The following is a 25,690-nucleotide window of genomic DNA, read 5'->3' as shown; positions in this document are numbered from 1 at the left end:
AATCCTTTTCATTAACTACCACTGTGCGTGACATGACCTTTATGGTCAGGTTTTCAGTAGGTAGATAATTTCTTCATAAAGCATGCCCTAAAACTCCACACCCAACTTAAGGTCTCTCTTAAAAGCTACCTACTGCTATCATGGTTTTGTAAAAGAATGCAGAAAATGCAGTAAAATCCATCCCTGAGAGCTGGAAAGAATAAATTCAACTACCTAGAGTCAGCTGAAAGACAGATCAAGTTCCCATAATACTTAAAGTGTATGTGATATATTTTATGTGATCTATTTTAGAAGTGTATTTTTAGATCTATTTAAGGAAGTAATTTGGGTCTCTAAACACCAGCATAAAGTGCTATTTTAAATGCCCTAAATGCCTTAAATCCACCTTAAATCTGAAACATCCACATAGGACTATTAGATATAACACAAGAGTTAAAGGAGACTATTGCTCTTCTGCAGGGGGGGCTGGAGATCAGGTGATGTCTAAAACAGGCAACTGAACATCATACTGATGGTTAAGCACCTGAATTTCATCCCAATTTGCTAGTTTAGTCTTTTTTAGTCTTCTTATATAATCAGTGAAGTGACTGCAGTGCTTCCACAGAGCAGGAACCTAATGCAGACAATTTAAGGCATGGTCGTCACGGTATAGGTGAGTCCATTTTAAGAGGTATTTGAAGATAAAATAACTAGTTCAGCTTCTACTTCCCCACAGCAATACAGTCAGTACTTGAGAGAAAGACTGGGTGAAAAACATACTATAAAACATTTATTACTCTTTGTTTTAGATCTTTGTAATGGAGAACGTATTTGCTGGGTTACTATGCCCTTTCCTCATATAATCTTGTCTGTATTGAATAACATAGGTACAATGTACATCACATACTCCTGGCACTGCACTTTTCTGTCTAATCCAGGACATTAGTGTCTTTTCTGTCTAATACAGGATATTATTGTCTAGATATAAACAGCAGTGTGACAAACAGTGTGGTTTCACACTGCTGCTGGGGTGATCTAATGGCTCACGCTTTCATAAGGGCTAGGTCCTTCTGTTTTCCTTCTGCTAGCGCTGGCCTTTGTTTAACGCCTTAGCGAGCAAGCCTGGGGAACTCAAATCAGCAGCCAACTGATCCTTTTCCCCTTCCAAATAGGTTTACAGATAAGTTCTTAAAAATCATACTTCTTAGCAACAACAAAATCCTTATAGGTAAAAAAACACCTAAACGCGATTTTAAAGTAAAGCACTAACAAGGTCTAAAGAAAATGAAATTAATGCATGAATGGCAATCAATGTCACTTCTGAGCCATGTATGGCGTTTCTGAAGTCAGCCTGAAATAGAGCGGACAGAATTAGCTGCTGGATGCTCTTGTTTCAGAGTGCCTAGCTTGAGGAAACAGGGTGCATCTCCAAGAGATCATGCAGCAGGACAGGCAATTCCTGCCACGGTATTGACAGGGATTGTCATGAAGGGAAAACACCCCTGTGCTCTTTGAAACAACCTGCTTGTAAGCAATGAAGTTAATTGCATTTTCTTTTTCTTGTTGTCATCTATGGAAACTTGAGGCTAGTTTAGTATAAAACCAATTCTCAAGGCTAGGCTGTGAAAAGTAATTTAAAACATTCAGATAAGGCACACATTTTTCCTCTAAATCCAGTTTATATTTCTTCTCATGGGAATTATACACAGTTTTAAACATCAGGGCTGTTCCAGTTTCTGAACTGTAAACGTAAAATTAGCACAGAAAAATGAAAAATGTTTTAGCTTTCATTCTAAATTAACAAACATTTGGGGTGGAGAGAAATATGCTTAACAAGTAGTTTTGTGAATATTCAGAAACATTTGATGTAAAAGTGGTGTTACTTACTAACCCTCCCTCTGAAAAAAACAGAAGAAGAAATATACCCAGTCCTATCACAGTTCCCACCCTTAAGATAGGATTCATCTCTGCAGAACTGAACACGTAGTAAGTACTACAGTGGGTATGTTGTTAAGGATGCTACAAACAATCTTGCACTGCATTGAACATTGCTACTTACGAGGAATGGGGTAAGCAAATCTGTCCGGGTGTTTTGTGATGAGTGTGTTCTTTATGTGTCTTCTTCCAACACCATGTGCACCTAACCCACAACAGAAAAATGAATTATAAATTTTCCACCAGAAGGGGTTCAAAACTATGCTGTTATGTTCAGAATAATAACTCAAAATTACCTAGTAAGACTAGTGTTTTCCTTTTGAATGCTGGCAGTTTTACTACTTCTTCATATGTGACGAGATCTAATTGATCAAACACTAAAACACAAAAGAAACCCCCACAGGGATAAGAAAAAAAAGGCATATTAAGGGTGATAATTAATTGTGCTACAAATAATAATTTTAGCAAGTTTTATATTTACAATACAAAGAAATATGTTATGGAAAATAAAACCATTTCATTATGCAATTCTAACAAAAGTGTTCATTTAAACAACCGTTAAAAAGCAATAACAAAGCTACTGAAATGCTCAGGAAAGTTTGCATGTCCTTTCATGCAGTATTCAGCAGACCACAAAAATTAGCTAAAATGGCATGCCATTCACGTTTGCATTCCTAAGAAATAGCAATACTAAAGAAAAATCTGTAGACAGTGACCAACACGAATACAGTATGAGAACATCTATTTACACTAAAGATAGGGATACTTTCCATAATCATGTTTTAACAAGATCCATGAGAAATGTATAGAGAAGAGTGTTAATACTTTGTGGTATTTATTTTTCAAAACTACTGTCATATTAATTGTAATTAGAGTTCTCTTTAAACACACGTGCTAGTTAAATTGACATGCTTTTAAAACTTGCGACAGAATGAATTCTAATGAAAAGTGATGGCGTCACATAAAAGAACCTCCACCATATTTAGGGAAAAATTGTAAAAGTATTATTTCAGAAATAATTTCAACTGCAGTTGAAATGCACCATGCCTATAAATCTATTGTCAATTGCCAAGGTATACAATGATCGACAAATCAAGTTTTGTTCATTAAAACCAGCTTATTCCTCCTGTGCCCCATAACACAACATCTGTGGTAGTTCTTGCAGAATTCTAATGAAAAAAGAAGCCAGGAGGCAGTTAATTATAAAGATTACACAAATCAGCAATTGTGAGCAGAATAAAGAACAAGAGTTTTCACTTCTGTATTTACATGTGCTATAAAAAGAAGGGAGGAGAGACTGCATCTCAAGTATGGGATATTTGAGTGTTTCCCAGTCCTAAGCTGGCGTATTCACCTCAACTACACCCCGTCCATCTTTTAGGGTGAGCCTGGATGCCCTCTCCCCCTATCCAAAGTCCCTTAGGAAAGCAGGCAGTGGCAGGAGCTTTAGCTTGCTTGCTCCCCAAGTCCCCAGCCACCAAGATCAGCATGAAGACTGTGGAGCCTACCAGAAAGCACATACTCTCTTTGTACTAACGTCCCAGGATTTAACTTAATGTATTTGGTTTTATAGGGCAGATTTTTCAATTCAACAGCAGTCTTTTTACTTTTCTAGAGAAAAAGGACAACTACTTCAATTTGGTCAAACTACAAATTCGTCAGTTGACATACTCAACTCTTTCAGACCTTGAAAAGATACAGATATGAAAACTTCCTAGTCCATTTGAAGCATTTTGAATTTCATCCTAAAGAAGAATCTCTTTCAACCTTTCCCCAAATATTACAAGCAAGAATTCAGTCATATTTTTCTTCCATTCCACAAACCTACAAACATGGAATTCTTACTACTGTCCTTTTTGCACCTTCACACTATTTAAACTAATTAATAATTCATTTCATATGAATAATTTATTCATCATTCATAAAGGCTAGGGATCTACAACATGTTAAACAGTTTTACCATTCTAGCCATCTAGGCCTGCAAGTATCTTTTCCCATCAGAAAATAATAAAAAAAATTCAATCTTTTATCTTCTTCTTGAACAAAACCACATTATGTTAGATACAAACAACAGGAACAAACAACAGAAATGATACATACTAATGCCTTCATCACAAACTAACAGCATGGAGAAGATGTGTCTCAGTCTACAAGGAGTTAACTAATGATTGTAGGGTTTTCAAATGCAAAAGAAAAATGATTCATTTTTTAACAGAGACAAGTTATGAGGAATACAGGGCACATTTAAAGACTGAACTTTAATGCTTCTGTGTTACTAGCTAATAAAGAAAAGGAGTTCTTGAAAGGAAACAGTAAGAAGCAAATAAAGAGGCATTGTCACTTGACAGGTTACTTACATGCACAGAGGCCATTGGGAGTAAGACAGCATGAAAAATGTACAGGGGTCATTGAGATATGGCTCGTAATATATTAGTAAAATAAAAAGTATATGCACAAAATAAACTTTACCATGCAATAGTCTAAACACAAGGCAAATAAATCACATTAAGAAATGATAAACATATTTTGTAAAAGCTTGGCAATTTTCTACATTATGCACAATATGAAGCATAGTTCTAGAATGTTCTAAAGAGTGGTCTTTTATGAAGTCCTGTAAAAACATTTCAGTAAAAGAAATAAAAAATATATCTAGATATGCTGCAGTATATCTCTGGAGCATTTTTAAAAATGTCAGCGAACCTAATAATGGAAAAATATTTAAATTTCTCTGTGGGCTTTGGTTTAAAACTGACTTTACAATGTTAAGATGTATGATTGTGAAATTGTCTCTTGAAGGACACAATACTCTAATATCAAGTATGGAGGAAAGAAAAATGAGATGATATTTTTCTTGTAAGGGAGAATATATTTGCTTTTGATTATAAAAAGTAATTGAAAAACTTTCCTCTTTACTTCATAAATGATGTCTGACTTGCAGAATAATTTAATTTCTAGTTCCAGTAATATCCCAATATATCACACCAACATCTTAGCTCTCAAATCATTAGCTCGCCACACAAATCTTAGTTGACTATGAAGTATTTTACTAGGTCATTTCTCAGCACCCCAGTTCAGTCTCATCCCTAAGACAAAAATAACAGGGAAGTCCAAATAATAGATTACATACTGCTAAATGAAATATTGAATTTTATGCTAAGATATAAGAGAAATAAATTCTACTTTCTTGAAAGGGAACGTTTTGACATCTGGATTAGACTTCTCTGTTCCAAATTAATTATACTTATTTTGGATCCGACAGAAGAAAAGATCTGGCTTTTATTCTGAGACAGATGCAAAAAGCCAGTGTTACCGTATTTCTGACTAACAATTCCAGACGTGAGAGAGTAGTTCAGAGAAGGTAAATTCAGTACCACCTTAGTTACATCTAACAAACTCATGTGAGCACACGGCATTTCAGTGAACCTCTTTATATCCTACGTTTGGTGTCATTCCCTGGAACATTACTGGCATCACCTTTAATACCTCAAGGACATAAGATCAATAAACATTTCTAAGAGAAATCTTGATTCCAGTCTGTGCTTTCATCAACTTTTTGACTTCTTAGGGGGAAGGGGAAGTGTCAGATGGTATTCTGAATAGTTTCTTTTATGGGAATTATGGTAATTTTTAACATTTGTGTTTCTAATTTTTGGCAAACACTGTGCTCTGATATCAAGTGACTAACAGCACTGATGGTGGAAGCACCAAGGCAGGCAAATTGTGCGACTCAAAGTGCTGTCAACCTTCTCCGAAATGTCCCCACCTACGTCAAGATAGGAAAGTCCCTTCCTTTCAGGGATTTAATTGATACAATTCTTTGAGCTAGTTTTGCTCCTAAAGTATTGCCTGCTCCTTCTCCTTCCCTGGGCATCCTCTTTCCTTTGCTTATGCCTTGGTAGCATGCTGTCTTGGGCGCACTGACACGATTAACTATGTAGTTGCACTGTGAACTATATGAAGAAATATATCTACCCTACAGAAAAAGAATCAATTTTTTTTTTTGTTGTGTTGTTCTTCAGTTAATCAAATTAACAGCATGGCCACGCAAAGTTATACCGTCACAACTGAAGGGAGTAGCAATGCTGTGGGAATGTATGCTGGATAATACTTTAAAACCAGAATTGTGAAAGACTTTAGGTCATAAAATCCAGTTTATTCTCAACAGTTTTTGTTAAGGTCACATTTAGTAGAACGTAGTTTAGTGCTACCGCAGTGAAGTGGAAATATTAAACCAACCAGAATGTCAAACCAGCAAAAGGAAGGAAACAAGTTAAAGCTTTCAACCTCTACTTGTAAGGGTTTTCAGGGCAACATGTAATTTTATATTTAACTGTGAACATCTTAAATGTGATGGTGAATTAAGGAATATAAGCGACAATTACTGTTCTTTGACTTTCTTAGATTTTATTTTCAAATGCCTTTTAAGTAAATATAAATTCTGTAGTACCGATATATTATGAGCTCTGACACTGCACACAGATCGTACAGGTAAGGAGAAATGTGAAAATACAGATTTATATTGTTTAATTGGTGTGTTTTAATGCAACTGGACCCCCCCCCCCCGAAATTAATGCAATATAAAAAATACTTTCATTACACTGTTTGGACAGGTATATCTTCTAATTCTAATAAAAATCTCTGCAAGTCTCCCAAGAGACCACAACAACATATTTATCATCATAGTATGCGATATCAATGCAAACCCAATAGAAACAGTTTCAACACATTGAGTATTTTATATTAAAAGAAGAAAAGAATTAAATTCTGCTCGTGAATGAAGAGTTCTTCCTTCTTTACTACTAAAACTAATGAATTTTGCTCAGCAAGGATCTCTTACTCTACAGAATTCTACTTTCATAATTTTCTAAAACAATACAACTTTCCAGCAATCTAAATAGAAACCCAAACCTTAGGATTCAGGCAGAAATCACTGCAAGGGGGATAAACTTCCACAGTTTGTTCTATTTGGTAACCGTAAATAACACGTTGACTATGCAATGGCTCTTAGTCCACTCCAGCTGTAATACTTCAAGAAAAATGCCCTTTAATGATGTTTTCACATATATAATCCATAACTATAAACACAAAGCAACAAGGATGCTACTGAAAAGCGTTCTGTGAGCACAGTACAGTTATATAGATTGCCAAATTCATATCCTGTTGGTTTCTAGTGCTCCTTTAAATACAAACCCCAAGCTACTGTAAACCTATATTAGGACATATTGTGATGCATTTATTTTATTGCAGCTTGCCTCTCACTGATTAAGCCATATGTTTAAACAGGAAAGAACGAGCAGAGTAATGTTGGCATAATTAAAATTTGGTATTTTCCTAAGTAACTCATTAGGTTTATATAACAGTGCCAGCTCAACAATTAATGGCAAGGTTTAGATTGTGAAAAATTTAACCTGTTAAAGATACTCGCAATTTTTTTTCATACCTGCATTGTGCTTTGCCAAATATTTGTCTTTGTACTGCTTTTTTTTCTTTCCAAACCAAGTACAGCTGGCCTGTTGCTCCTGTTTGGTCTTCTCCATGGCAATACAAGCAACTCGCCTGGCATATGGAGGACAAAAAAATTTTTTTTTATTGTAATCAACGTATTTTAAAAAAGCTACACAGAATGAATTAGAAAACTAAGACTTTTTACTAGTACAAGAGTACAGTAAAAGTTTTCAAAACTTCCTTTTTGGATGAATTAAAGGACTTATATAGAGAGGTATTTTGATACAAAGATTATCTTCTTAGTGGTAGATCATTAAAGCTCACAGATCAAGTGAGCACGGGAGGAAGGGTAGCTACTAAAATGGCTGTAGACCACTTTGTAGCAGATTTGATTGGAAGAGCATGAGGTCTGAAAAGACCACTATGGTCTAAATTACTTCAAAGCAAGTTGTGCTGTGGAACCGTTTTGAGGTCAATCTTTAGGATGAAGTACTGCAAGTGTTCCCTGTTGCAACCTATACCAGTGCCTCCCTTATGTCAGGGCTTGCAAAGGAGCTCTTGAGATGGAAGGAAATGTCTGTCTGCCTCTGCTTCTCTTCTAGCAAAGTCTCCCTTAGCCAGTCGAGGTGGCGCAGGTGCTGTTAAATCCTTTATAGCACACGAATTCTTTTAAGCAGCAAATTTTGTATGATATATTTTGGGCTAGATTATCCATATTGATAAACTTTCTTGAGTCATGGCCATAACATTCACAGCCCAGGACTTGCTTGCCAGAGTTTGTGCTGATACATTTACAATGTTTATTAAACAGTTTCTGCAAGAGCTCCGCGTTGCTTTTGCCATTGCTCTTCATTGAATCTGTCATTCAGGAATTTTTGCAGTGTGATTTCTTTCTACTTTTTGGCTTTCACATGAAAAAGGAAAAGGAGAGGAAAATCCCAGAAGTCCCTCAGTGACCTTTGTGCTTGATGTCTTGCTAACACTTTATTCCTGCAGTGCTTGCATGCAAGCAGTACTAATGAAAACAGTGTTTAGAACCTAAAAGAGAAATTAATTTGACCCTCTTACAAAACCAATTTGTATGTGGCCTTCAATCCTTGTTTCCTAGAGTATATCAGAAAGCATAAACGTTGTTTACTAAAACAAGTGCTTATTTTTCTAATGTAACCACACATATGATATTGCATGCAACCCTTACTGCTATGCATATACGAGAAAAAAAATCAATGCCACACAAACTGAGGCAATATATATTTTTTCAAAAAAGAAAAAAATTATACAAAAACTAGCTATACAACAATGAAAAGCATGAAAGACAGAAATAAAAGCAAAGCTAAATTCATTTTTATAGAAAACTTAAGTCATACCATTCTTGAAGTTCAGGAGAAGGAATAAGACCTGCAGTACCATTTTTGGAGTTCTCAAGTTTACCCTGCCACCAGTTGTGATCATCTTTGCTAATGATTTGGATAATATCACCAACTCGGAATCTGATGCCAGCTTCTTTGCAAGGAATGAGGTCATCCTTTGCTGGATCATATTCAAATTGTGCTCTTACATATATCTATAAAAAAGAGTTTATAAAAGACACTGCGATATTATTACTGGCACAGTATTACGAGTAACAGGTGAAAATTTGAACTGTGAATGTAGCTACACATACTGTTTGCAACAAGCAAAGGAAGAAACAGAATGGCAAAAGCATGATAGTTGAAAATGAAACACCAAAAACCCCCAGCAAACAATGGAGACATATGATGTTATTTTGAAAGCTCATGTCTTCTACAGACTGTAAAACCCTAACAGCAAAAATGAACACATGTAATAAACTGATAAGAGTCTCTCAAATCAATATTAACTATCACGAATCATTATAGACTAAAAGTCAGCAGCTAACACCTTGAACTGTACTGTACTTTCCAACTGAAATCCCATGGTATGTTCCAAAAATCTGTATGACAAGAAATTTTGTTGGACAGAGTAAAGGACTTAGGGTACGTTACCGATCTTTTGTATTTAGACTGGAAATTTAGTACCTTTTTTGATTAAGTACTGTGTTGCACCTATCACATATAGTTACTCGGGAGGAATCTGGGAATTTCCTGCATGGGTTTTTCAGTGAAAGTCTACTCCCATATAAAAGAAAATTAATGACTTGATTAAGTTATTCTCTAAGGAACAGTAACAGAATGAATTCAGATTCTGACCTCACAATTTAAAATAATATACTTAAAATAACATATTTAAAATAATATCCTTGCTTTGTGGATTAGTGAGGTCTCTACCCTAGAAAATAAAAGTGATCTCCAGTTTCGGTTGCTAGTCATAGCCCTGATGCATCCAGGAATCTTAAAATTAGAATGAAATGTCATGTCCCATATAGGTAATTTCTACAGTTTACGAACTTCAAACATCACCTTATAGCATCTCAGACAGCCATGTATATTCTACTGCTGATTTTCTCACTAAAAATTGACTAGATTTAAAAAAAAATATTTACATTGCAAACTAATATCCCTCATTTAAACTGTAACAAACACTTTTCAACTTTTCTCAAATTTTGCTCCAAAAATACCTGTAACTATGCAGTGTTAGCACTATTCATGGCACTTTGAAAGTTTATTTCTATAGTAATCCAATCTGCAACCCAACATATGAATAAATTAATTTAAAATGGCTAATCACTACTATCTTGTACCTGATGCTTTTTTATCTGTTTACAGTGAGAGCATCAGATGATAATACCAATACAGAACTCAACTTTTAATATACTAAATCTGACCCTTGTTCTGCTGTGCATTAAGTGTGTGAGTTTATACAAGCAACCCAACTTCTTTTAATAATCTGAAAAATAGGATATTTTAAAACCAACTATGTTTGTTTAGTAATTGGCTTTCTCTGAAGTAATCAGTCTTGAACCAATCTCTTCTTTCCCTTCAACTGTATCTAATACAGGTCTAGAAATGTGACCAATATTTTTACCATCTAGAACCTTCCTTGCTTTTCAAGTCCCTGCTCCAGTTTGAGCTATTATCCACCATATACTGGCTGTTCATGGAATGTGACAGACTTCCTTATAGATAGCAATGTATCTGTTATCCAAGCCCTTAATGTCTTCAGGGATGACAAACTACCAGAAAAATATGCTGGTTCAATGGGAGAAGACTCTTAAACAAAACCAGGTAACCATAAATGGTACGAGTACGAGGAACACCGTTATTCTGATACTGCTTTGAACAAAGTCTCTTCTCCTGGGAAAAATGAGAGGCAAATGAAAACCTAACACAACAGCTTGGAAGGTCTTTCATGGAGCCTTTCCAGGACTACGTTCAGGCAGCTGGAAACTTCAGAAGACAACAGAAGGTTGAAAGATCCATATAACTGTAAGCTTTAAAAATGGGAAATCAAGTGAGAGCAATCCATTTGTGTAATAGATATTCCAGCCAACTTAACCAGACAGTAGTATAAAAAGATTTTCAAAGACAACAGATCACGGAGTTCATTGACTCTGTTGAATGGAATTGCAAGAGTTGTTATAAAAACCCTTGGTAGAGAAAGAGGTTTGAGTCCATGGTTAAAGATTCAGAGGCAGATTCTGGAAGGGCTATATATAAATGGAGCCATTATTGAAGATGAATCACAAATAACTTCATGGTATGTGTTGATTTGGAGGCTGCCATAAAAACAATAATTCTTAAAATTGCAAAGGGAATCATAGGGAGTCCTCTGCAGAGCCCTTAAGGGCTTTCTTGGAACTCTCTGGAGAGAGAGGATCTTTCTTTGGTCCATGATAACATGTACTACCATCAGGTGAAGATTACACAGTTAAGGAAGGTTACTGAATCTGGGCCTTAGGACTGAAAATTTAAGAGGCTGTCTTCAGACTTATCAACCCTTAATAGAATCTGTCCTTAATGTTTTTCTTTGAAGAGCTCTGTTAATGTTAATAACTAGTTATAGACCAACTCAAGCTTTAGAATCTTTGTTAGTACAATGTTTTAGAGTATTAGACACTTGCCCTACTAGTCTCCATTTCAGCTAAAATATAAAGTTGAGCTTTCCTCTAAGATGAAAACCTGCACTGGTCACTGCACAACAGTAAGTCTATTAATGCATTCTGAACTAAAACAACATCTCCAGTTAAATTTACAATGACTTTGTAACTCTCACACATATGGACACATGAAAAAAAATGCTGTTTTGAATTAGTCACAAACAAATGAGTTAAAAAGAAAAATGAAAAAATGGAACAAATTGTCCAAGCTTAAATGTTTTAGTCCAGCACATACAGAATATGAGGGGGAAAAAGATAAGCAGGGATGTTCACTAGCAGCTAAGTTTACAAAAATTCCCATGGAGGATATCTATTCACCTGTCGTCCTTTTGGTTGTGTTGTCGATGGCAAGTCCTGCAGAATAAAGTCAACCCAGGAGAAGAAATTTTCATTTTACTTTTTAAGGGTATACAACACCATTTGTTAGTGATTCATACTACATTACAGTAAAATGGTAAGTCAGACAAAAGTATAAAGCATTGACCCATGTTTAGAAATAGTTTTTTTCCTTAAAGAAAAATCAAACCCAGGCTGTTTAGCAGCAAGCTGAAGAAAGCAGGTAAAAAGTTTAAGCAGATAGAGAATGTGCTTTTTAATAAATAATTCAGCATCTTCAACACAAAAGCACTGTCAAGTGAAAGAGGCTCTTTATGTGAATGCCTTTTCCACTTAATACATAGTCTTGTTTTTAAAAGAGGATGGCAATTATAAATATTAAAAATGCTATTATTAATTTTTAATACTTTATTTATTTAATAATTTATTTACATTTAAATATTTTTTAGTAAAACTGTATAATGTGATTAATTGTGCCAAGGAATAAGATTATAACTACTAATTGTGTTACAAATTCAATTTAATTCACAAAAATGTCTTAAATTTTTCATCTGCACAAATGTGGCAAATAATTTCTAAGTTGTAATTTTTTTAATAGTTAAAGGAGTAGTTACTCAGGTATGTTTTGTTTTGGTGTTTGTTTGTTTGTGGTTTGGTTTTGTTTTTTTTTTTTTTTTTTTTTTAGCTAGTCCCATGAACTCAAGATATTGACAGCACTCTCATGGAAAGAACTTGCGTGTACAATTACTACATTGATCCAAACGATGACAAATGATAAAACAGCACAAATTTTAACATTAAAATACTTTAGAAAACCAGGGGATCAACAGCACCTTTCTACCCGAATACATATAAACCAGAAGTACTTTGTGTTAAAGATGTGATAATAGTAGCTTGGTTTGTAGTGCAGTTTAAAGCCACTTCCTTTTGCTTTTCATATCCAGGCAAGGCTCATATTTCACAAAGTACCACAACAGCAGAGGGCACACCAATTCATTAACTCAGATAGCGGAAACCAGTACACGTTCCAGAGGTCTCTCAAAACACAAAACTTAAAAAAAGAGTCTAAAATGTCTTGAAATACCAACTGCACAGTTATTCTTTCTTCAAACACTGCTTCCAGAGTTCAGGATGGAAAGAAAACTTCCACTTTAAACCTTTGGTTAGTTTTGAGGAAACTGCTAACAATGGTTTAAGGATGACTGAAGTGTCACATTACAGTTATTAACATATAATTCACTATATGGCTTTTAATGAGAAGAATATGTTGGAAAAACCCCTTAAAAAAAAACCAGAATGGGGAGTTACATATGTAATAACCTTGGTTCTATCAGCAGGACAAAATTTTCCACTGACCACACGATAAGTATAACAGTAATGGCAGATGAGCACCAACAAAACTTTCACACTTTCTCTGTGTGGAACTGGAAATCTTACCGAAACAGAATTGTTAGTGCTGCTATGACCATTAGCTGGGGACTGTCTGGATGTAGAGGGGGAATCTCTCTGAAATAAGACACAAGGTTCATTAACAACACAACACTATCACAGGAACACAGATATATTTAAAAGAACAGTTACATCCACAGCCTTATAACCATTTGCTTAGCTGCTTCATCTGTGAAAGTTTCCACGCTACAAACTCCGTAAATCCAAAACGTTTTTCCATAGCTTAAGATTCAGGTTTGACATTTTGACGTATCCTAGGTAATAACTACTTTTATATTGCTTTTGCCATCAATCAGCTTTTTAACTACCGAGTATCTAGGACCTCTTAGATCTCAGGTGGCTGACAATGTTAAAGGCCGTTAGTCACACTGGTCCCTTTGCTGAATGTAATTACCTGGAAGTTATATGCTCAGTAATACTTTGAACAGAATGAGACACATACTCCATTTTAAAGACGCGTCTACATCTTTTTTCAGCTATGTGGTGGAGGTCAGTGTGGATTGGTTTCTACTCTGTACGATGCATCTCTGTGTTGCGTCTCCCAGACACCGAAGCTAACATGTGAGAAGGAAGCTGGATACTCTTCTCCCCCCTCAGCCATTTTCGCATACTGAGGGGTTTTTCCCTCCAGTATTCTTATGGGCTTATAAACATCAAACTTCGCCAAAATATATCACTTTAAAAAAAAAGCCACCCCTCTTGACTCAGACTACCAGTGTGGTCCTGCCTTTCAGTGAGGAGACAGCAGATGCAAGGTGCATACCATCTACATGCTTGCTTTAACACAGTTGAGGACAGACCTGACAATATTATGGCTGTAAAATCATTGTAGTTCAAATTATGTAGGTCTGTATACTTCTGCTACATGCATAAGAACAAAATGCTCATTTGGCTCCCCCAGTTATTTGCAACATGTAACACAGTGGGGGAAATCAGCTCTAATTATATTTACCAAATTACTCTAGCATAACAAGTTTAAAATGTTGAAATGAGACCAAATAAGCTATTCATTACTCAAAGAAAAAGAAAAATGAGAGGCCTAAAGGAACCGTTATTCTTTTTTTGTGTGTATGGGATTATCAGCATCCCCTTTATTGAATAGCAGCTAGGAGATACTTCTCTCCAAAAAAGCAGTGACTTTCTTCTTTTATAAAGAGATTTTCTGCCTGCTCTGCAATTCTGTCTCTGCCAATTTCTCACTTTCAAGAAGAGGTGAAAACCTAAATTAATTAGCTTTTTTCTAAACCTAATTTGTTACGATCTGCTTAGTCAGTGATGGTTTAGCACAAAGTTTGGAAAGTGATGCCAGCACCCAAGTCATTTGGAGAAAAACAATTTTAGAGTAATTTGGAGAATGCTGCTATTTCCAGACGCTCTTGAAGGCTTCTGCCTTTGAAGGAAATTTTCTTGGTTTGAGAATGTTTTGATTTGTATTCCTCAACAGAAGACAGCATATTACTCAAAGCAAATGTTCATCACAACATACTGACGAAAATACACATTTTTGGTGCTATTGGTGATTTCAGTACTAACTGTAAGAAGTTAATCTATCAAGCTCGTCAAGAGGCAAATGTACAATTTTTAAATAATTAGGCAGTTCAGCCACAATTTCAAAGGCATTTAGATTCTTAACTTCCTAGGGATCTAGTCTTTCTTTCAAAAAAATACCAGACTCAAAAAGTTAAGAGAAAAACTGTATTATGCACAGTCTAATCAGACAAATCCATGAGTAGAGACATCCCTGTAGAATGCTAGGACTGCTTAGAACCGGACTGGAAAACTTCAGCTTTGGTCGCGAGTTTGTTTCTCCAGTAAATCAGAAAAAGCCCTAGTTTTCCTGGGGATAAGAGAAGAAAAACACTTGGAGCTTAGAGGATCCAATGATTCTGAGTAACGCAGAAGTGTTATCATCATATTCCAGTATAACTTGACTCTCCAGACTTCCCAATCTTGTCTAGCCCCTAGCCAAATAACAAAATGGCAGGCTTTTGGATCCCTGCTCTTCATGTCAAGCACCACAGCTGGAACCTTAGAGGTAACAATCACAATTATTTCCAAATAACGGCAAAACTAGTTTCCTGTTGATTCCTTGCTCTTAGGTGTGGATTCTGAATGATAAATCAATGCATTTGAGATGCAATCCTATGGCAGAAGTCAATTATGTCTACTACACGTGGCCTGATCAAATTAGACAAATTAAATCAAATTAGCCTGACAAGAACAACAGCTAGATTAATGACACTGTTGCCAGATCAAAAAAAAAAAAAGAAAAAAACAAAAGAAAAAAACCAGAAGACGACTTTCCAAAAACCTGCAAATGCATTTCAATTTCAGTCTTGCTCAAGGAACCTTTCTGGAAGTATTTTTAATACAAATGTAAAATGATATGACCATAAAAAATCTTATACTCTCAGCACTAATGGAAACATTGCAAGGCTAAAGGAAAAAATCCATGATGATTACCACCAAATTTTAAAATCTCTCATATATATAAAGGCTTTTCTTCTTAATGAAACAACTTAACTGTTTCACAAAGAGAGTCTGAAACATAAAAGATGTTTATAAGGAAAGTTAAAAAAAAAAAAAAAGGAAAAAAAGGAAAACAAGTACTTCCCTTACCATTCTCACATATCTGACACTATAAAAAGTTACTCAGGGTGTTTTGTCAGTACGAAGTAAGAATGCAAGTGTAGCTAAAGCAAAATGCTTACTCAGTTGGATAAAGTACTAGCTTGGATGGATAAACAGCATACGCAGTCATCAGCCATAAGAAGAAAGTGTTGCAATAACTACTTAAGTTCATATTTATTTCAGTCTGTAATTTCCGAAGTATCTGAACCCGTAAACACATCCTGGCCACTGTGTTATCTAGAAATCTGTGTAACTCAGGCCATTTGCCACACCAATGACTAAACAGGTCATCTCACAATAGATCAGCCAATCAAATCTTTATACAAGGGAATTCAGAAGTATTATGTTTTCACACAAAGTCTACTCCATAAAATAGAAGGCCTGGTAACTGAATGGAAGGCACGGGTGCAGTAAAAGCCACAAATCCCTAAAAAAATTTACATTATTCTATTTAGATTTTAGAAACTGCCTAGTGACACTGAAGTGCCATTACATACTACAGGGATGAGACCTCCTTAAATATGCAAAAGTTTCGGCACCACCAAAACACTTCTCTTAAATGCCCACAGAAGAAGAAAAATATGGCAAGTGAGATGCAGATCTCAGTCAACTGAAAAATAGGTCCCCCTCAAAAACACCCCCCATAACTTTGTATATAAAGGCATATAGACAGATTGTATAAAAAAGGCAGATCACCTCTGATTCTAATAATATTTAGTTTTTCTTATTCAAAATCAACAAGATATTTTGCAATCCAACGATGTGATCATGGTAGCAGCCTTAAAAAACCCCCCAATTATTGATTCTGTTTTATATTCCTCTTTTGTGACTCACACTATGTGAGTCCATGACTGAGGGGGGGGAACCACACATAAATTTATAGAAATATCTGAAATACTGCCAAAAAATACATTAACTAGTAAGACTGTACTAGTGAAGACGCAATATCTCTGAATTTATCCTGCTACAGAGCATTAGAAGCAAGCTTTTTGTGTCTTAGTAATGTCAGTCAACATTCATTTTTAGCCTTTATCAATGGTTAAGAATTTATCTGAATCATAACCCTGAAAAAGTCTGCAAAAGAAATTCTCTCTGTACCAAAGGAGTAGTGATGCTTTAATAGGATGATTTAAAAAATGTTTGGCTTTTTGTGTACACTCATAACAGTTGAAAAAATAGCCAAAGTCATAGATATGACCGAGCAGGTGGAATAGACTCAGGCGCCTCTTATTAAATGAATGCTAAATGCCACGAAGTGTGATAATTAGATGTGTTTTTTTTTTCCCCCTCTGTCTTTGGTCACAGTCTAGTGTCTTTCTAGTTTTGCTCTTTTTTCCAAAGGAAGGTAAGAGTCCATTCTCCTCTCTTCTGTGAAATAAATAGTCAAGAAGAACCTAAGCACACAAAGCTAAGGAAAAGAGAGAAACTGCTACTACCTAATGGTATTAATTTAAAGCTGTATGCTGAATTATATTCTCCAAAGAATCATCTTCCTAGCAGGTATATCGTTTTACCGGTTTCTGTATTTTAATACTGGGAAGTGAGGTATCTTTTACTATTACTGCTATTTACAGCACAGAAGTCAATACATAAATTTGTCAGCACACTCTAGAATTTCTATTTAATTTTTTTAAAGCTTTTGCATTTAGTGAAAAATTTTTGCTTTCATATTTACACCTTTTAAGAAAATCAGCCTCATAGGTGAAAATTTGTCAAAACTTCTACCTCTAAAACCTTTTTGTTCTTGTTGACTTCTATTAAAAATACAGAAGGCAACCAAAAAGCAGTAATTTTTTTTCTTTCAAACAGATTGTTCTGACAATCATAATACCAGTTTCTGTGTGTTCTAGCATCTGCTGAGACACAAAAACAATTAGGGTGAAATCACAGCTCTAATTAAGATAAGGTGCTTGACTTCAACAGGGATTATGATTTCACTCTCGGAATTCTAATTTGGGAACTGTTTGCGCAGTTAAGCATGTGGCACAGAAAGACTGGCATCATCTACAGAGTGCATATGCCATCTGTATGCTTAAATTGGAACAGTATCTCTCAAGTAGCCATTTTCTAGAACTTAATTCCCTTCAGTTGCAATCCGGAACATAACTTTGTGAGCAGAAGGGAATTAAACGTTCCTGTGCAAAAACCGTAACAACAAGTTTCTAGTTCATCAAGAACTAACTCCAAATCTGTTTTGCTTCTGTAATGACAAATACAATTTTTTCATGGAAACATACTATTAAGCCACATGTAACTGTTACAGACAATCATCACAAATTTACCTCCAACAGGGTTATACAGAAACAGATTCTTCAATTAACCCTTAACAGCCCAAAGCAGTAAAATAATGTTTAATGCCTAAAAAAAAGGAGGATTGTTCCTCAGCTTAGAACTTTAATAGACTTCCTGGAGAACAAGTTTAAACTGTAATTTTTTTTAAAGGGGCTTCCTAAATGCATGTGTTGAGGATCCCCTTTCCTATTTTTTTTTTTTTTTTTGAACAGGCTGTAAAGAGTTAGTTAAGGTGCTGATGAGATGAATATGAAGGCAGGGCTGAGTAGGTAGGTGGGACCTACTCATGTTCCGTTATCTTTGTTGTAAAATTGGTGTGCGTGATCTAACAGGACAGGCAGAAACAATTTCCCAGAAAGCAGTAACATTCAGCCATCAGCAGGCAGTTAGTTACAGGACTGAGGAAGAAATAGGATGGTTCACTAAATTCATTACCTCACAGGACGAAGATTGTGTGCGATAACTTGGCACAATCTTAAAGGTGATACTTCCACGCATTTCCCTCTGCAAAAAGAGAAGCACTTCTTTAAAGACTAAGACAATGAAGATAAAATCTCCAAATCATTAATGCCTGAAAGGAAAGCATCATGGTTCGAGAGCAGCAGTGTTTTCCTAACGTAAATATTCAGAAAAGCTAAAATGCTATGGCTAATTTGTCATTTCACTTATAAACAAACATCTACATCGTCTCTCATTAATCTAAAAGACAAACATACATCATTAGTTTGTTTGCCTGACCAGTTTTAGAATACAGCCTAGAACCTACAGCTGTATTTTAAGGTGAGAGATTCAGAAATGTGTAGGTTTCTTCCATATCAGTGTTTTCTTTGCAGCTATATTCTTGTGATCCACAGCATCTTTGCTACTGAAGTGACATTTTCTTCCCTTTCATCATACATGTTATATTTAAAATATGCAAAAGCATATTCACAGTTTCTGCAAAGCTGCATGTTACTGGACTAAAGGTAGAAGTGTAAGAAATAGTCTTTCATCAGAAGAGAACACAGGGTCTACCAGCTTGTATTTACTAGAGTATAAGAATATTGATAACAAGTAGTAACTGCAGAATAACAGCAGATTGTGGCAATATATTTGCTCAGCCATATTTTCTTGTGTGACAGAATATAAGTGCCACCGCATGGCTGACAACTGCAGGACTCGATCTGGGCAGAAAGGTAAGCAGATCATTTCAAGTGGTCTTTGAGATTTTCCCCTTTCTCTCTTTGTCTGGCTTATTGTGAGCCAAAAAAATGCTATTTGCCTGGACTCACTGACTCATTTAGTCTATGTAGTTCTGGATATAACAAGAGGATTAGTGATATCATCCAAGATCCCAAGATTAGGGTTGCACGCAGAAAAATTTGCAAGTGTTACGGAACATCAAACCGACTCTACCTGCAAGGCCTAACAAGGAGTTTTCCTGCAAAACGCCAGACTGTCTGAGCTCAAAATCTCTGTCCTTGGATATTTTCAAGGCTTAACCAGACAAAGCCCTGAGCAACCTGGGCTGAATTCAGTGTTGACTCTGCTTTGTGCATGAGATTGGACCGGAGACCAATCATGTAGCAATTCTATCAATAGTCCAGAAAAGTTTCTTTTATCTCATAGTATACTCAGTGACTACACTTGGTGTAAACTTAAGATTTAAAATAAGGGCATGATCTTTATAGACTAACTTCAGATGAGTAATAGGAGGAAAGCAGTATTTTTTCTATTATGTCTCCTAGAGACAAAAGAAGAAACTCCTGCATTTCAACAAAGGAAACTCACTGTTAGAAAAAACTTTCTAAAATGTAGAAGAGTTATATACTAAAGTCAACTGTCTGGACAGTTTGGGGAACCTCCATTCCTCAAGTTATTTTAAGAGCTGGTCAGGCATACATCTATCAGGAATGGTTGGGTGTCAATAATCTTTTCCATGGGACCAAATGGAAAAAATAAAATGACAGTTGGAGGTGCCTTCTATCATTCCTGAGTATAATGTGCAGAAAAGCCACTACTGAAAAACAGGGGAGAGCCTGCAGAAGACTTTAACAGCTGAACACAGGAAGACTCTGCATGTAGCACATGCAGGCTGTCAGGAATAGAAGAAGAAGAGGAAGTCACAATGCAATTACATAAGGGTTTTGTCAAAATAAGACAGGCACTTTTATAAAGAACATGAGAAAGATTTCAGGCACTTACAAGCATTTTTTGTAGTTGTTCTACAGTTTGATTTGCCACACTGATTCCGTTTATTTCTCGAATTTCATCCCCTACATGTAGCGTACCTGCGGAGTTAACAAAACACAGTCACCTCAAACGTGCTTTTACAAATTGAGATAATTGTAAGACAGTACTAATATTCATACAAAGGCATAAATATGAAACAATGTTAAAATAATTTTTTGGGCTAGATTCAGAAATGGACTTTGGGAGCTATGTACTAGCTACCGAAGATTACAAATCTGGCTTTCAGAGTGCAGTTAATACAGCAGCATGAGATGCCCAGGCACCCTGTAAAGTACCCGGGGAAAACGTCAGTCCCTTACAAGGACACTGTAGAAACCCACACACTGAAAAGAAAGTCACTTGCAACTAGTCAGCTGGAAACATTCAACAGAGATATTCAAGCAGTATTTTATCAGATGACTACTTCATGCAGTTTGGCTTTTAGACATAGCTCAACAAGGAGGAGGCAGTAAATGAATTAATTATCTTCAAGATTAGAAGCAACCTAGGAGGCTCTTTTTGGATGATAATTTCTGATTGAGTAGCTCAAGCCCACCTAATTCTCTAGCAGTTCTCAAAAAAACCCCCAAACTTCCATGGTTTATTATTAGCCAGAAGATGTTTTTCATATATAATGAAATATGAAAAGACCATTTACTTCACATATGTTTCTTTCTGCTGTATGATTTAAATATTTTGTACAAGCATTCTTTTCTAAATACTGTACCTAATACAATTACTGTACCTAATATAATTAATCTTACCTGGAAAAGTAGCAACTAGCAAACATTTTCTAATCTAAAACCTATCTATGGAAAATTACCTGAAAAAAGTCAATCAACTAGAATCCCAAAAAATCCTTAAAATTCTTTTCCTGAACCAAAATATTAAGTCTTCCCAAAGAATACCATGCAAGCAAAACTTTCAGCTGGACAAATGTAGGAAAATCAAACTGTGTGCCTGCTAAACACAAGCACAGCCTGAACCAAGAAGAATCCTGAAAAGCTCTGTTGCTATGATTACCTTTGGGATCTTTTCTGCAAAAGAGAAGCTTGTTTGCCAGTGCTATACGAGAGCCCAAATTTTACAAAAACTTGCAGTACTCTCAAAAGTAAGTCCTTCAGCCACATTAAATGCTTGAAACAATTCTACAGGAGCTGACGTGCTGATAGTGAAATAATTACAAAAAAGGACTGATCACAACTCTTCTTCCACTCTTCAGTGGAAAATATATCACAATTACTAGTTTACTGAATGTGAATGCAACGGTCCTGCATTTGAATTTTAAATTAAATCTAGTTCGCATATAGAATAGTAATGACCAAATCTCTAGTGAAACACTTTGAAAGTTCAGTTTTGGCAGACTTTCTTAGGAAGGCATCCAATACCCAATTCTAAAAAAAAAAACTAAAAAAATGAGGCTCTGTGTTGACTGTATCATGCCAAAATGAAATTGCGTTTGACGTGAGTGTAATTGTTATTAAGCAATAATACTGAATCACAAAGAGCATATTCCCTGGAATAGTATAAAGATTCTTTGGCATTATTTATTCAGAATATAAATCTGACAGAATTAAATATTAGAATGAGAACCAGACTCATTAATATCCCTGTATCAAATAATTTCAATAGTGCATTTAAATAAAATCTCCCCTTCTGGAGCATTTCCCATTTCTGTTACTCTGACAGAAGTGAATATTGTTTTGTTCATGCCTGGAATGGAGTAGTACACATAAACGTTGGGAATAAATCACGGACATTTAGCAGCAGACGGCCATTCTGTTTTGGGGGGTGGACGCATTGATAAACCACAGGAAAACATTTTCAGTCTGAGGGAAGAGGCTTTTATTATTTGCAGAAACTTTTTACTCTTTGTAAATATTCTATTTCTAAAAGAGTATTCTTAACATCTTTGAACATTAAGTCTTCTGTACCATTTGTAGCTCCCATAATACCTATGCTTAACCATCTAATTTTGGTTCTCTTTGGTTCCTTTTCTATTGGCAGTGCAGTGTTTATTTGGAACTTAAGCTATTCATGACATATTGATGTATAACACATCTGTAATGACAAAGAATGGATGTATTTCTGGAGTAAATGCTTTCCTTCTTTGTCTTTGCAAGCCAAAGTGAAGACAGTTTAGGAAGTATGTGCTCTTGCTCTGCACAGAAGTATGAGAAATCCTACCCTATTAGGAAGAAGGCAGAAAAATTCTTGGAGTCTCTATTTGGAAACATGTTTTGTAGCCAAAAGAAAATCCTATTTCGTGACTGGGAATTGTGCAGTTTGCACTTAATATTGCTAGACCTGAACTGATATAGTTCCTGTAACCCTCCCAGTAGATCTATTATCTAGTCATTGCTGTTATTGCCTGGCAGTTTTCCATATAGCAAGAGGAGACAGCAGAAACAACAACATTAAAAAAAACCCCAAAAGAATAAAGCCACAGACCCTGTCAATAGGATTAAAAGACATGTGCTGGAGATCACTGTCAATTTACATTTGCATTGTCCTATTCAGTGAAAATATTCTAAATATAGGTATGTTGAACAAAGCAGTGAAGCTAAGAGGCATCTAGAGCACTAGCAACATTAGAAACATTTTAAAAAAAGATTATAATACTACAGAAACACTGAAGTACAGTTCATTTTCAAACTAAACTTATGTGCAGAAGGGCTACCTTAGTTTGATGAAGCACATATAGAATGGGTTAAATTTCCCCAATTTTTAGAAACAGGAGACACTGTATAATTAAAAAGAAAAGAACAGAATTCTAATGGGCATAGTTGGATTTTTTTACCCAGTTTTAACAGGTTTTAAAAGTTTCATTACCCCCATTATGCAACACAGTCATGTGAAACCATGCTCTGCAGAGGATTACTACTACCTAAGTACAGTTGGATGAAAACCTTCCTGTGAATCTTAGAGCAATCTCCTTTTAAAATTTACTTTTAGAAGCCAAATAAATTCCAATTCAGAGGGTCCTCTAAAGGAATATGAAAGGCTATCTGAATTGCAACTTTGCTTGTATGAAAAGTTTTATCTTTCCTGCTTCTTAACAGGTTTGATTATGTCAGAGATGAAGTGAACACATCAGGGAAAGCATCGCTGTAAAAAGATGTAGACTGGAGATGAGAAAAGATGCGTGTCTGCAGCATTTGCTACAGTAGTGAAAACTGAAAATAAAGATTCAAGTTCTAGGCACAAGAAATATTTTTATTTCACAAATCGTGTTTATGTGCCTCAGCATCAAAAGTACAAAGATCCTCGAGAATTGTGTGAAAATATATGGAGAAATTTAAATTTCTTGTTGAACAAAGCTCTCTCATTTTTACAAGGAAAAGTACTGTAGCTAGTCTGAGGATTTTTATTTTCTTTTAAACAAAGGATTAAGCAAGGACAGCTCCAAAAATCACTGGCATTTCCACCTTTTACTGAGCTAGACTCCCATTATCCTAATTAAGGCCTAAATGAATCATAGTGGGCCCTTGTTTCAAAATGCTCAAAGACATCTGCAACTGGAAGGTAGCAAAGACAGTTAGCAGGACTCCATCCAGATACAGAGATACACTACTATGGAATAGTAGCAATCAAAATGAGGCGCATGTACTGTTACACAGTTTGTACAAAATGATCTAAGTAATTGTGTTTGAAGACAAAACTATTTATGACACATGATTACCTTGCCGGTGAATCATTCCTCCGTGCATAATTCTTGCCACAATGCAATGGTTCAGCTCATTCATTTTTAAAGTGATTCCCTGCAAAAAGAAATGTTTACACTCTTAAAACAAAACATTAACCAATTTGATTCTTGAGTGGTTAAGAACAGTCACTTTCCCTAAAAGCTTGAAGGCAGGGTATAAATTTTAAGGTTAAAATAAAAACTTTGCCACACACTTCAATATAAGCAAGGAAAACAGCTGGTATTTGTAAGTGAAGATGCAATAATTTATGAGCATGTAAGATTCTGGTTTGTTAAAAATGTAATTTTGTATTGAAGTGCTAAGGGTGCAGTTTGGTTTAAAGCCTAATCTGGTATAACTACTACAAGGTTTTTTTAAAACAAAACCAGCTCTAGTGGTACAGCAGTAGTACGAACGCACACACTGCATTTTAAGTTAAGGACATACACGGGAGGAGATAAGCATCTACAATGGCTGCTGAACTATTCCAACTATACCGGTAACCCTGCTCCAAAGTGCAGCAACTGTCATTAAAATCATTATAATATTGGACTTTACCAGTACAGAGTCAAGAAAAATTTACTGAGGTTCCCTCCATACCATTGGTTCATCTGTGTTCTTCTGGAACTGCACCAGTCGAACTCGTGTTACATTCTCCATATCCATGTCGCCGTTGGCACTTTCTGGAGAATCTCCGTTTAAGTATGGAGAGGTGGGAGGAGGTGTAACTCTCAGCGCTTCATCACTGTAAACTTCATGTGCCACTACATCGTGAGTCTGAAGTAAGGCCTAGAGGAGATTACAGCAACAAAATATCAGACTTCCATCATCTCTGATGTCCCCCATCTCTGATGTCCCTTATAAGCATTTTTGAAGCTTCCCAGAAATTAAAGGAAACTCAAGACTTTTCTCTTAAAGGAGTCTAAGATAAACTTCAGCAGGCTGCAAATGCATACACACATACCTAGCCTTTAAAATCTGCATGAGTAAGCCTAATTTTCTACTGTAGATACCTCAGTGAGAATGATGCTGCTTCCCTCTCCTCCATCTTCTTGACACCTGCAAGGTGTCAGAATTAAGCCATCTTTATTTATGTGCCTAGACACAGAATTAGGAATTTACATTTCTGAGCAAACTATTCTATAATAATTACCCTAGTAAAGTGAAAAGGTATTCAGGTCCTGTGGTATTTCATTCTAATAAAGACAGACTGTGGATCACTACTGACTGAAAGAATGGAATATTGGGTTTTGTTGTTTACTAGCATCACCACTTCAATATTCTCCCCTTCACGTAGAGCACGGACCGCACTAAGTTCAAAATACCCGATAAAGATTACAATTTAAACCAACAAACTGCTCAAATACTACTTCATTAGTTTTAGTCTGTTTCTTGATGCAAAGAATGGTAGAACACGTAATTGATTAAATGTATTTAAATATATTTGATAAGCAGAACACCTGAACTCTAAGCTAGGGCAAAGACACAAAGCCTATATGACTGTAAAAAGTGTACATTATTATAAGATAAAAGTTGGACAAAGTGTAAAGATTTGCTAAGCAGTATTGAATAGTACCAGGCTTTCTTATGGGATGACATTCCACTGTTCTCCAGGATATCTTCAAGAGCCCCGTATCACATCCACTTCACGTTTGCATTCAACTCTTAATAA

General features: G+C 35.7%; 1 protein-coding gene across 6 annotated transcripts in view; it reads right to left on the bottom strand.

Moving 5' to 3' along the window:
- The window catches only part of CASK (calcium/calmodulin dependent serine protein kinase), a 221,754-nt gene that overhangs the window by 10,206 nt on the left and 185,858 nt on the right, over nucleotides 1-25,690 (bottom strand). For 2 of the 6 annotated variants that reach the window (XM_075773692.1, XM_075773684.1), the window contains 10 exons: nucleotides 24,619-24,807; nucleotides 24,015-24,093; nucleotides 20,306-20,391; nucleotides 18,557-18,625; nucleotides 13,187-13,255; nucleotides 11,732-11,767; nucleotides 8,727-8,923; nucleotides 7,355-7,470; nucleotides 2,211-2,291; nucleotides 2,039-2,119 (listed from right to left, as the gene is read on the bottom strand). In XM_075773692.1, coding sequence (XP_075629807.1) covers nucleotides 2,039-2,119; nucleotides 2,211-2,291; nucleotides 7,355-7,470; nucleotides 8,727-8,923; nucleotides 11,732-11,767; nucleotides 13,187-13,255; nucleotides 18,557-18,625; nucleotides 20,306-20,391; nucleotides 24,015-24,093; nucleotides 24,619-24,807 — 1,003 coding nt within the window. The remainder of the gene's footprint in view (nucleotides 1-2,038; nucleotides 2,120-2,210; nucleotides 2,292-7,354; nucleotides 7,471-8,726; nucleotides 8,924-11,731; nucleotides 11,768-13,186; nucleotides 13,256-18,556; nucleotides 18,626-20,305; nucleotides 20,392-24,014; nucleotides 24,094-24,618; nucleotides 24,808-25,690) is intronic. The other 4 variants (XM_075773728.1, XM_075773719.1, XM_075773699.1 and 1 more) reach the window with 3 other exon arrangements.

This window comes from Balearica regulorum, chromosome 1 (genome assembly GCF_011004875.1).
Source record: "Balearica regulorum gibbericeps isolate bBalReg1 chromosome 1, bBalReg1.pri, whole genome shotgun sequence".
Lineage (NCBI taxonomy): Eukaryota > Metazoa > Chordata > Aves > Gruiformes > Gruidae > Balearica > Balearica regulorum.
Note: the sequence above shows the minus strand (reverse complement) of the source record. Positions and strands in the feature narration are given on the sequence as shown.